The 12213-nt window shown below is 35.7% G+C and overlaps 1 protein-coding gene across 4 annotated transcripts in view; it reads left to right on the top strand.

Moving 5' to 3' along the window:
* Positions 1-12213, top strand: part of DPY19L1 (dpy-19 like C-mannosyltransferase 1) — a 90249-nt gene that overhangs the window by 41943 nt on the left and 36093 nt on the right. For all 4 annotated transcript variants that reach the window (XM_064575062.1, XM_064575061.1, XM_064575060.1 and 1 more), the window contains exons 8-10: positions 4703-4794; positions 6891-6990; positions 9176-9253. In XM_064575062.1, coding sequence (XP_064431132.1) covers positions 4703-4794; positions 6891-6990; positions 9176-9253 — 270 coding nt within the window. The remainder of the gene's footprint in view (positions 1-4702; positions 4795-6890; positions 6991-9175; positions 9254-12213) is intronic.

Here is a 12213-nt window from a genome sequence, read left to right on the forward strand (position 1 = left end):
ATTTTTGACTGTTAAAAATTCATTATATGTGAAGTAGGTTCGTTTAACTTTTTCATGATGAGATTTTTAAAAAGTTATTACCCAGCATGATTGATGGTGTTCTATATAAAACATGCTCACAGATAAAAAGATAGGCACATTTATGAGGAGGGAAGTCCCTCCCCCTTTTTTTTGGAAACTAAAGTAAGTCAGTCAAAATAGTATATGAAAGATTTGCTTTAGAGGCATATCTAATTAACCTTTTTTTATTACTCACAACATATTTCTGACCCATATTAGTTTCTTAAATATTTTTGAACTGAACTGAGATAATGTACATGTAAATGTCTGTGTTCCTAATTAGTTTTTGACATAGTTATGTTATTTATGTAAGATTTGGAAAACTATTCTTAGGACACTTTGAAAACAGTTTCATTAATCGTTAGAATGCTCTTGTATGATAGATAAGTAGCAAATAATAATATTCCAGTTTGCATAATAATTGGAAACACTAAAAGGTTAAGTGTTGGCTCAAGGTTGTGAAACAGGGATAGGATTCTAAGTTTCAATTAACCAGTAATCGCTCCAAACTTCTCTCAACACAGACAGCTCTTAGATAGGGGAGTAGGATTTCAAAGATAATACCACAGTTTATCTTTTCAAGTAAAAAGTACAGAGATCTTTCCTTGCTAATTTGTGAAACTTGTTCTCTTCCCTTTCTCTCTGTCTCTCTTCCTTTCTTCTTCTTTTTCCCTCCCTCCCTTCTTGCCTTTCTTTCATCCCTTTCTTGTGAGGGTCACATTTTGGCCAGGAACCTTATTCTGGGTCTTCTTTTTATTCAGCTCAATTAAGACAGTGTATACAGAGGGCTCACTGTATGCCAGGTACTTGTAGATGTTGAGGATATGTTGATATGTCAGTAAAACAAAGATCCCTCTCCTTGTGGATAATCATGTGAAGGTGGGACCACTTCTACCTAAGGTAGGGGAATACTGGCTTATTTGGGGAGCAGCAAGCAGACCATTGTGACAGGAGCAGAGAGTGAAAGGTGGGATGTGGAAGGAGCCTTTTCTGTAGTCCTTGTTGGTCACTGTAAGGTTCATTTGGAGAAGGTGGAAAGGCCATTGGAGAGTTACATGCAGAAGAGTGATGCGGCTTAAATTATTTTTTACATTAATTTGGAAAATAGTATGAGTGCAAGATGCATTATTTATTCAGACTATTGAGAGATGTGCTTACGGATTTGTGAATTTACACTAAACTTGCATTAACTCCAAAAGCCCCCCGCCCCCAAAAAAGAATGTGCTGCTCTTAGATGGGAATGTATCTATTGCTTACATGAAAACTGCCTATAATGTAGTAGAACTGGCCTTCATCCCCCTTCATGACCTGGGCCCTGCTGGGTCTCACCACTGTCCAGGCTGTTTTCTTTGCTTCAGTCCCACCGTCCTTTCTTCTCTAGTTTCCAGAGAGGACTACTCCTTCTCCTGCCTCAGGGCTTTGGTACATAGTTTCCCGTGCCCTGTATAATTCCTTCCTTTTTTATCTCCTGGTCATCCTTCACATCTGGATATTTGTTCGGGTTTCAGTGATATTTTTCATCCTACAGATCTGGGTTTCCATCTGGTATAATTTCCCTTTGGTCTTAAGAACTTTATTTAGCATTGTGGTGAAGATCTGGTGCCAGCAAGGTCTCTTAGCTTTTGCCTGTCTAAAAATGTCTGTATTTTGCCTTCATTTTTTGAAGTGTATTTTTGCTGGATAAGAATTCTAGGTTGGTAGCTTTGCCTTTCAGCGCTTTAAATGTCATTCTATTGTCTTCTGGTTTCCGTTGTTTAATGAGTTATCGTTCTTATTGTTACTCTGCATGTAGAGTGTCTCTTCTCTGGTGGTTTGAAGACTTTCTTTTTATATTTGGTTTTTATTGGTTTGATGGTAATAAACTTAGATGTAGGAGCACCTGGGTGGCTCAGTCGTTAAGCGTCTGCCTTCGGCTCAGGTCATGATCCCAGGGTCCTGGGATCAAACCCCGCATCAGGCTCCCCGCTCCGCGGGAAGCCTGCTTCTCCCTCTCCCACCCCCTTGCTTGTGTTCCTTCTTTGGCTGTGTCTCTCTCTGTCAAATAAATAAATAAAATCTTAAAAAAAAAACTTAGATGTATGTGCCCAGTTGAAGGCTCACTGAACATCTTTGTTCCATGGGTTGATTTTTTTTTTTATGAGTTTTAGAAAATTTTTAGCCATTATCTTCTTTTCAAATATTTTGGTTTTCCCATTTTCTTTCTTTTTTGAAGATTCTAATTCTGTGTTGGTCACAAATCTTTTTTGAAAGCATTCGTAAGTGCAAGGTTTAACACAATATTATAGTTAACATTAAGCAATATAAAGCAGTATTATAACTAATGAGGCTGTGTAGCTTTCAGAAGTGGGGTAATTTGTTTTAAACCTAAACATTATACCAACAACAATTTATGACTGATCCTATAAATATCAGCTCTAGTCAAAACTCTTGGAACAAGCCTTAAATATGATCTGTTTGATACTAACTATAATTTATAATTCAGTAGTTAGTTGTACTCCTATTTCATTTTACATTATGAAGAGAAAAGTATATTAGGTGATAGATTTCTAATAGTGTAACTGAACTATTTTGAAAGTAGAGCTTGACAAATGAAGCTGCCTATTACTAAAATTCCTTGGTTTTTGATTCTTGAGTAAATGATTTAAAATTCAGGCTTTCCTAAGCAGACAGAAGGAGCTTGTTCTTGTCAATACCTAAGCAGTATTATGCTGCAGCATTATTCAGTGCTTTGAAATATGTGCTAAAAATTATGTACTCTTAGAGGACACTTTAAGTAAAGTGAGATTTTCATTGAGTTCATTTTCACAATTCAGGAATGTCTTGTATTTTGTCTGAGTGCTTCATACAGTGGTGTAACCCCTTGTGAAGGAGTTTGCACATTTATTCCCTTCTTTAATTCCTAAATTTGAGGACAATGCCTTTAGAAGGCATTGGCGTTTTGAACTGTCAACCTATTATAATTAAAGAAAAATATTTATTTGTTGAAACTTAAGGTATGATTAAAGCAAATCTGTGTACTGTTTTCAAATTACACGGGGTCATCTGGACCAGCAATTATGTTTGTAGCAGCTCGAGTAAAGCACATTGTGTTATTGGAGAAACAATAGGAAGCACTTTCACATATTTGCGTTCATTCACCCTTAACATTGTAGAGGCGAAAGATCTTGCTCTTTGTTTCAATTCTGTAATTTAGCCTTCTCATCCAGCTTTACAAAGGATGTAACTGAGTTTGAGAGAATTGAGTGCCTTTAGCTACTAAGGAAAGAAATTTCTAAGAGATGGCACCATAGTTAAAATTGGGTAACAAAATAAGTGTGAGTGAACAGTCTGTATGAAGAAATTCTTAAATTGTACATTACATTGTTTAACTAATTTCTTCTTGGTTTTTGCACAGAGATTGATAACTTTATAAATTGTGGTTATATATCTCTACTATCAATCATATTGAAATTTCTAGTTAATTTCGTGAACTAATAGATTTTTAAAGTTGTGTTCCAGTAACAACAAATACACATTTTAAAAAAGACTTTTTCAATCTTTTCAGAATTCTCTTGTGTGTATAGTTCATTTATAAATAGGTATCTATGTTAAATCTCATAGAGGATAGTGAATTTTGGTTAAAAAGAGAAGTAAATTGGCTCAAACTTTTGTAGCAATAGTAGAAATATCTAACAGTCTGAGGTAGAGCTAAAATAAAGGAAAGGCTTATTTCCACTGTGGTCTTTGTAATTTCATATAGTCTTTAACTGCTTGAGTTGAAAGATGTAATGATTTCTTCTAGTGTGACTAGCTTAGTCGGGGTAATTAATATCAGATTATTTATATTTCATCCAATGCAGTTTCCTTTAATTGAAAGATAGACTTATTAATTTATTTAGTATAGATGCAGAAAAATGGGAGTGCTAAAACTGGGATGGAATATTAGTTTTTTTTTAAGATTTTATTTATCTTAGAGCATGCATGTGCAAGCAGGGGGAGGGGCGGGGGGGAGAGAGAGAGAGAGAGAGAATGGGATGGAACATTACTTAATTAAGTCTGAAGTGAGTTCTTCAGTAGAGTTGGTACATGTCATTTTAGGACTTTTGTTATTTTTATTTGATCCCTCTTCCCCTTTTAAATTTTTGTAGCCCAGGGTAGCTTGGGCAAAGAAGAAGTAAAAACAGAAATGGAGTGCTCTTTTTTTTAGCAGCATTGTGAATAGAAATGCTAACATTGATGACTACAAAGAGTTTTGAAGTATTGGTTATGGAGAGGTTTGCTGAAATTCAAGTGGACGGACAAATTAAGTGGTTTATACAACCAATTCCAGTGAAATGTTTTTAATTTTGACAGAACATTTTCTTGCTGATACTTCCCCTACTTTCCTTTTAGGCTCTAGTTGAAGTTTTTTGGTATTTGCTGTTGACAGTTCATGTTAATATTTCACAAGATCTTATGCCATGTGTGTCTCCCTTTCAATAATGCTTCCTTCTCACTTTTCAGTTTTGCTGTTGGTGGAAAACCTAGCAGCTTGCTTTCCAACATACCATTTAAATTATGTGTGAAAAAACTTTTTTTGTGTTTATGAATAGCTGCTTTCGATTACTATGTCTTACTTAACAAATTTAGCAAAGAGACCATACATTATGAATTGTGTTTTCAGTGCACTCGTGTGATGTGGACACCACCCCTCCGCGAAAGCTTCTCCTATCCATTCCTCGTACTTCAGATGTTGCTTGTGACTCATATTCTCAGGTAACTTTGACTTATCCTTAGGTCTTCTGTGTGTTTGTTTTGCATTGAGTAACTTAAGCTAGAATTTTTTAAGCTTCCATAATAAAAACAGTCAGTATAATGAAAAAATTATGATGATGTTGCTACGTTGAATTCATGGTTATTTTAAGGGTGTATCTTCAGAATATTTACTATCAAAAACATTTCCTTCATCTGCCTTCCAGTCTCTTCCTTTTTTCGTAGTGGCCCACGGAGCTGCTCGAGGAGCAGCAAATTTGCTTTCACTTCTGCCATCTCAGCTTTCTCACATCATTCTCTGCCACCACCACAGCTTCCCAGAAGTGGGCAGGAGGAAGGGGGATGACTGATGGCAATAGAGTGTAACCTGTACGATATAGTCCTTCAGAGGAAAGAATAGTTTGTAGAGTAATTATGGCCGGGTATGTTAACATGTGATTCTTCTTCCCATATTTGCTTAGTGTCCTCGAGCATCAGATAGTAGGCGTAGAAAGAAACCACTCAGGAGACCGGAGCTATACTAGGAAAATTCCTGCTGGAAATTCAGGATTGGATTGGGTTCTCCCATGTTCATCTAGCCTTCAGCTAGAGACTGCACAGAGATTCAAGCACCATATGAGTGGAAGAGAATAGAACCGAGAACAGTTCTCTCCCCTTTCTGTTGACAAATACTGAGCTTGGACAGATGCTACCTTGATTCAGAGGGTAAAAAATAAAACAAAATGGGGACTATGGGAAAAAAAAAATGAAGCATGATGAAAATCTGAAGATGGCTCAGACTAAGAACTCCCTTTAAGGATCTGCAGAATTTAGGAGAAGCTGGTTGAAGTCTGTTACACCAAACCCTTTGGATGGTCCGTTTCCCCCTGTGATGACTTCGGCAGGACTAGGGTCATTATGTGGCCTTGTCTCTTAAGTAGTATTTCTAGACAGGCCTCTCTCTGAATGTGGGATATATTCACTGCATTAAAAATTGTGGGTTTTTGGGCACCTGGGTGGCTCAGTTGGTTAAGCCTTTATCTTCAGCTCAGGTCATGATCCCAGGGTCCTGGGATTGAGTCCAGCATCGGGCTCCCTGCTCAGTGGGGACTCTGCTTCTCCCTCTACCTCTCCCCGCTGCTCATGCTCTCTCTCTCTCTCATACTCTCACTCTCTCAAATAAATAAAATCTTTTTTAAAAAAATGCGGTTTTTATCTAATAAATTTATTTCATAGCTCACAAATAGGTTACCTGGATTTTAAAAAGACTTGATTTAGGGGCATGAATAGCAGAGGGGGATGTCCTTAGAGAAGGGATACTTATGGAAGTAAAGAAAGGCATTTTGTGGTGGTGCTTAGTGCCCCAGGTAGGTTTACCCTGAGGAAGATTTCTTTAAGGTGCATACCTGTAACCTCGAGATGTTGCATATACACCTCACTTTGTGAAGGTGTTAGGTATGTTGGGGGCTTCGCATTAACTCACCGATTTAGGAGAAAAATACTTCTTAAAACTAGAATGAAAGATAAAATTACCTCACCTTCCTAAAAATCCCCTAAATTACAAGTCAGGATCAAAATGAAGCCTCTTAAAGGTGGCTCCAGATTGGCCCCTGGCCTTTGCCACCTCTTCTCTTTTCTCTGTCCTCCCTGTGCAGGACCCCACTGTCCCCTCACATCTTCCACGGAGTCGCCCTCTGCTTGGCCCATTTTCTGAATTCTCCTTGTCTGCAGAATACTGCTAACACTTAGACTATGCCGCTTTCTCTGCTTTTTTATAGCATCCTCTGTCTCTCCAAATGAAGCTATTGGATGCAGCGTTAAATGTGTTTGATTATGAATTCACCAAAATAGAGTTTGACAAAATTCAACGGATATACTGACCCAGCTGCCCTCTCTCTCTTTGACAAGCTTTGTTCTTACAGTAATGATGGGTATTTACTTTTCATGGGAAGTTGTTGTAGTTAAGTGTCAGGAAGTATAATTTCTAACCCGTTGGTTCATTTTATGTCTGGTTTATGTTACAACCAGATCATGTTTAGAGATTCTAATTTGCAGCAGTTTGGGCCCATGCTAGAATACCTTGTGGTTAAATGTACTCATATTTATTTTCTCTTCCCAAGGGCTACAAAACTTTATAGAGGAAGCTTGATTGCACTCTGCATTTCCAATGTATTTTTCATGCTTCCGTGGCAGTTTGCTCAGTTTGTACTTCTTACTCAGGTAAGGTGCTTATATTTTTAAGGTGAATTAAGCTTAGTATATTTGATTATGTGTACTCATTTGTATAAAATTATAGAACTGAGATATTATATGATTCTAAGTCCTAAAATGTTTTTTAGTTAATACTTTTAAACAAAATTCAGGGTAGGGAAATATGTGCAATTTATTTATTAGTGAAAGTTAATTATTGACTTATTAGTGGACTGCATTTATTGAATTCAAATTGATAAGAATACTTTGTTATTCAGTGTTGTTAGTGTACGTAAAAGAGGACTAGTGCTGTAACCTTAAGTATTTCTCTTAAATAAATGTACTTCTTTTATAAATAATGCTGTACGTTCTTACCCATGGGATAAATGCCATAAGATTAACATAGGACAAATAGCTAAGCAGTTCTTATTTATATAACTCCTCTACCAATCTAATTTATCATTTTTCTGTGCATTCTTGCCTCCCTTTCCCTTCAAATAGAGGTGTATGAAGCAAGGTGAAGGTGTTTATTGAGACAGGGAGTAAATTGTGTGCCAGTCTCTCTCTCTGCTGCACCCCACCCCCACCTACTTCTGCTTCCTCGCTATGCTGGCCATATTCATGTTCATTCTAAAGCAGCTTGAGAGCTGTTTTGCAATCTTCTGGGACATGTCTTGCTTGAGACATGAAGTAAGATCTGGGTTTGAGTCCTAACTCTGTCCACTAGCTGCTTGACTTGGACAAACTGCTTAGCTGTGCTTAGTTTCAGTTTTCTCATTTGTGAGATAGAGAAAATAAAAGAACCTGCTTTATTGGGTTAGGATCAGATGAGGGAATGTATTTAAGACTTAACATTGCTGGTACTTAGCAAGATGTCTGTAAGGTTAGCTGCTTTTATCAGTATTTTTTAAAAAGAGTCTATTTGTACTTAATTCTTTCTTTGATCTTACCTTTTAGACTCCTTTGCCTTCTTTAGCGTGGTGACATTTTAAATGTTCCTGGTTAAAAATGTCCCTGAAAAGAAAATGAAACAAAAAAGTCCCTGAAAGACACTTCTTGAAGATTCTACCTTTGTAGGCTTGCTGTGTATTGCTTGGCCCTGGGGTGGAAAGGGAGAGTTCCCATTGCTTCCAGCTAGGGGTGATGACCTGATTTTTGGGGGGGTGAGCGGAGGAGGGTGTTTCATGGACTGAGGGGCTTCTGTTGAATAGCAAGGCACACTTCCTCACACCTGTTGTGTCATATGAGTCTCATTCTTAAGCAATGCATGTTCCCCAAGGTTAAATCTGGGGAAAGGGAAATCTTGTTTTTCTTGCTAATGAAAAAATTTGTCATAGATTGTTCGAAGGTAAAAAACTTAATGAATGAAACTTAAGTTATATGTTTAAGTATTCAACTACTTTGCGGTTTATACCATGTTTGTGTAGTACGGGAAGCATGGGATTTAATCTGAGTTGCTTTCTCCATGAAGAAGGGTGGAGGGGCATTGTTTGACATAGTAACTACATTTTACTAAGGGTTACATTATCATCATTTAATCAATTAATTCACCTAAATAACTCCAGTACTCTTTGAATTCTTGGTCAACACCTACACAGGTTTCTTCAAAATTGTAAAGAAAGTTAAAAGTAGTGAAAGTACTCCTTCTAATTTGAAATTTGGTAAATTTGATTACAACGAACACTTGAATATTTACATAAACGAAAGAACACTAATGGAGATTCTTGTAAAGAGTGACTAATAAGCAGAACTTAATGCACTTTTACACACACCTGCATTACATAATTAATTTTGAGTTTAATGTACCTTTCCCAATTATGTATTAATTGTCATATGTTATAATTAAATATGTTATAATTAAATTTTCATATTTTTTGATTGACCAAAGCACTTTGTAATTGTACGTGACGACAGTAGAGTCACCCTGACATTAAAATGAATATTGTTTTGAATAATCCACAAAGTAGATTATTCATATGGTTAATTGAGAAAGCTGCTCATGGAAGAAAAAATCAGTATTTGCTATATTAATATATTAATATATTGACTATGTTCAATAATAATTTGGCAGTAAGAGGGAAACTAAAGAATTCCCTTTGAATATAAATACAAATCAATGTGACAAAACAATAAAAAATTATCTTTTTTTCATTCTTAGAGCTATTCATTATATATGTAATTTTTATTTGTAATTTAACTTCTTTTTAAATTTCAGATTGCATCATTATTTGCAGTATATGTTGTGGGATACATTGATATATGCAAATTACGGAAGATCATTTATATACACATGGTAATGGTCTAAAATTTTTTTTTCCATTTAGTTTGACCTTAAAACAGACTCTTGATTATTGGTATTTGTTTTGCACATGGTTGAAACTGTTGTAACAGGATTCCATAACTAAAACAAGTGTCATTCAAATACTATGATATAATTAAAGGCCATGTTTTAAGTAGGCCACCCAGGAAATTTTAATTTGGGTCATATTATCTGATTTGAGATTGTGCCTGACTTGCTATAAGTAAAAGAGATAATTCATGAGAGAGAGAAACACGGAATTGTATATTATCTAGGAGCCTTCCATTACAATGAAGCAGAATGTTCGTTTGCTGAGCACCAACTATCCAGGCATGTGGGTCATACCACAGAATAGAAATACAAAGATCCCAGCATACCTATTAATCACATTTTGGAAGGCGAGAGGACAGAGGATAAATAATAAACACAGTAAATGGGCAAATTATATATAGTATGTTAGAAGGTGATAAAGGATAATCAAAAAAAAGGAACAGGAACAAGTCATGGTACCCCAGGGAGATCAGGAGTGCCAGTGTTAGGGGGCAGGGGAATAAGATAGCAAATGAGGTGGTGAGGGCAGGTCTTACTGAGAAGAGGAGAGTGTAGCAAAGATTGGGAGGAGAGGGAGTAGTTAGCTAAGTAGATGTCACGGAGAAGAATTTTCTAGGTTGGTGGAACAGTTAGAACAAAGGTCCTAAGACTGGATAGTTGATTTTGAGGCTTGTTTACCCTTTAAAAACATGTCTTCTCTTTGTCATCTTTATTATTGAATATTAGTATTGTTTTTAAGTTTTGTAAAAATGGTATCTGTTTTTGAGACTTACATTTTTACTTAGGTTTCTGAGATTTGGATGTTATTAGAGATCAGACAGTTTCTTTCCTTTATATTTTCCATGTATAAGTAAATCACAATTTATTTGTCCATTTTCTTGTTGAAAGATGTTTAGGTTCTTTTCCTCTTCTTTTTTTATGTTATGAATAACTGTACATTGTCACATATACCTCCTGAGGCATATATATTAAGAGTTTCTCTAGGGTCTTTACCAAGTAGTAGAATTCCTGGGTGGTAAATTATATACATGTTCAACTTTTTAATTTAATCCTGTATTATTTTTCAAAAATGATTGGACTACCTCGAACAGTAATGTATAATATGTAGCTCATATTATTGTACATCCTTTTTTATTTTGTCAATCGGGTGAGTATAAAATGGTATCTTAGGGCCTTAATTTGCATTTTCTCTGATTCTCAATAAAGCCAAAGGTCTTTGATATGTTTATGGGCCCTTTGTGTTTCCTTTTTTGGTGACATTCCTATTTTTGTGGCATTCCTATTCAAATCTTTTTACCAGTTTCTCTCTTATATCCAAGAGAAAATGACATCTGTTTTATTCACTGTGGTATAATCCACTGTTTTCATTATTTTTATGCTTTTATGCTTGACTTGGTCCTGATTTGGCCAACTACTTTAAGCTGGCTTCTTTGTCCTTTTAACATATCCTCAAGCTTTGAGCACTTCTTAAAAATTAATAATTTATTAAAAATTAATAAAAGCTAAGCTTCATCAAATGCTTTTCTGCATCCATCTGCATGATCCTGTGTGTTTTTCCCTCTAATATGTTACTGTAGTGAATTACATTAATTGATTTTCTACATTAAGAAACCTTGCTTTTCTGGGCTAAACACAATTTTTATATATTGCTGGATTAACTTTGCTGCTGTTAGGATTTTTAAATCTTTGTTCATGGGTGGGATTGGACAGTAATTATCCTTTTTTTTACACTTGGCTTATTTTTTTTCCAAACTGTCTAATATAGCTTTTTTTTTTTTTTCATTGCATTGCAGTAAAAATCAGAATAGTTGGTTAGCATTTAGAGTTGGTCAGCCACATGGCCACATAGGTAACTATGGATGGAGTGTTTGACTCAATTATAGTTATAAAAGTACTAACATTACAGAGGTTTAGTTTGTAGTAGGACCTATCTTGGGTGAATGGTTTATGTTTTATGATGTGACTTACTATGGAGCCAGTTTCTTACTGTGAAATATCTTCTTCCATTATCACTTTACAAATTCCTAAATCCCTATAGTTACATAAAGGAAAAAAATACAGAATTGTTTCCCAAAAGGATTTTTTTCCCATTTTTTTATTGTGGTAAAATACTCATAACATTTACTAATTTAATCTTTTTAAGTGTACATATCAGTGATATTAAGTACATTCACAGTGTTATACACCACCCACCACTACCATCTCCCAAACTCTTTGTATCTTGTGAAATAGAATCTCTATACCCATTAAACGATAACTCCCTATTCTCCTTCTTCCCTTCCCCGCAGCTCCTGGAAACCCCCACTCTGCTTTCTATGTCTATGATTTTAACTATGCTAGGTACCTCATGTAAGTGGAATCATGTAGTATTTGTCTTTTTCTTAATGCATTATTTTACTTAGCATAATGTGCTCAAAATCCACCCATGTTGATGCAAATTGAAGGATTTCTTTTTTTATGGCTGAATAATTTTTGCATCGTGTGTGTGTGTGTGTGTGTATGTATGTATGTATACACACATACCACAGTCTCAATATCTATTTATTCGTTGATGCAAATTTGTGTTGTTTCCACGTCTTGGCTTTTGTGAATAATGCTGCAGTGAATACGGGAGCACAGATATCTCTTTGAAATCTTGTTTTCATTTTCCTTGGGATTGCTGGATCATATAGTAGTTCTAATTTTAATTTCTTAAGGAACCTCCATACTGTTTTACACAGTGGCTGTACCAATTTACATTCCCACCAACAGAGAAAAAGGATTCCTTTTTCTCCATATCCTCCTCAATATTAACCTCTTGTCTTTTTATAATAGCAGTTCTAACAGGTGTGAGGTGATGTCTCATTGTGGTTTTGATTTGCATTTCCCTGATGATGAGCGATGTTGCGCACCTTTTCATGTAC

This window comes from Mirounga angustirostris, unplaced genomic scaffold (assembly GCF_029215605.1).
Source record: "Mirounga angustirostris isolate CCGP_5_RB_7025 unplaced genomic scaffold, mMirAng1.0.hap1 SCAF_12, whole genome shotgun sequence".
In the NCBI taxonomy this organism is placed as follows: Eukaryota; Metazoa; Chordata; class Mammalia; order Carnivora; family Phocidae; genus Mirounga; species Mirounga angustirostris.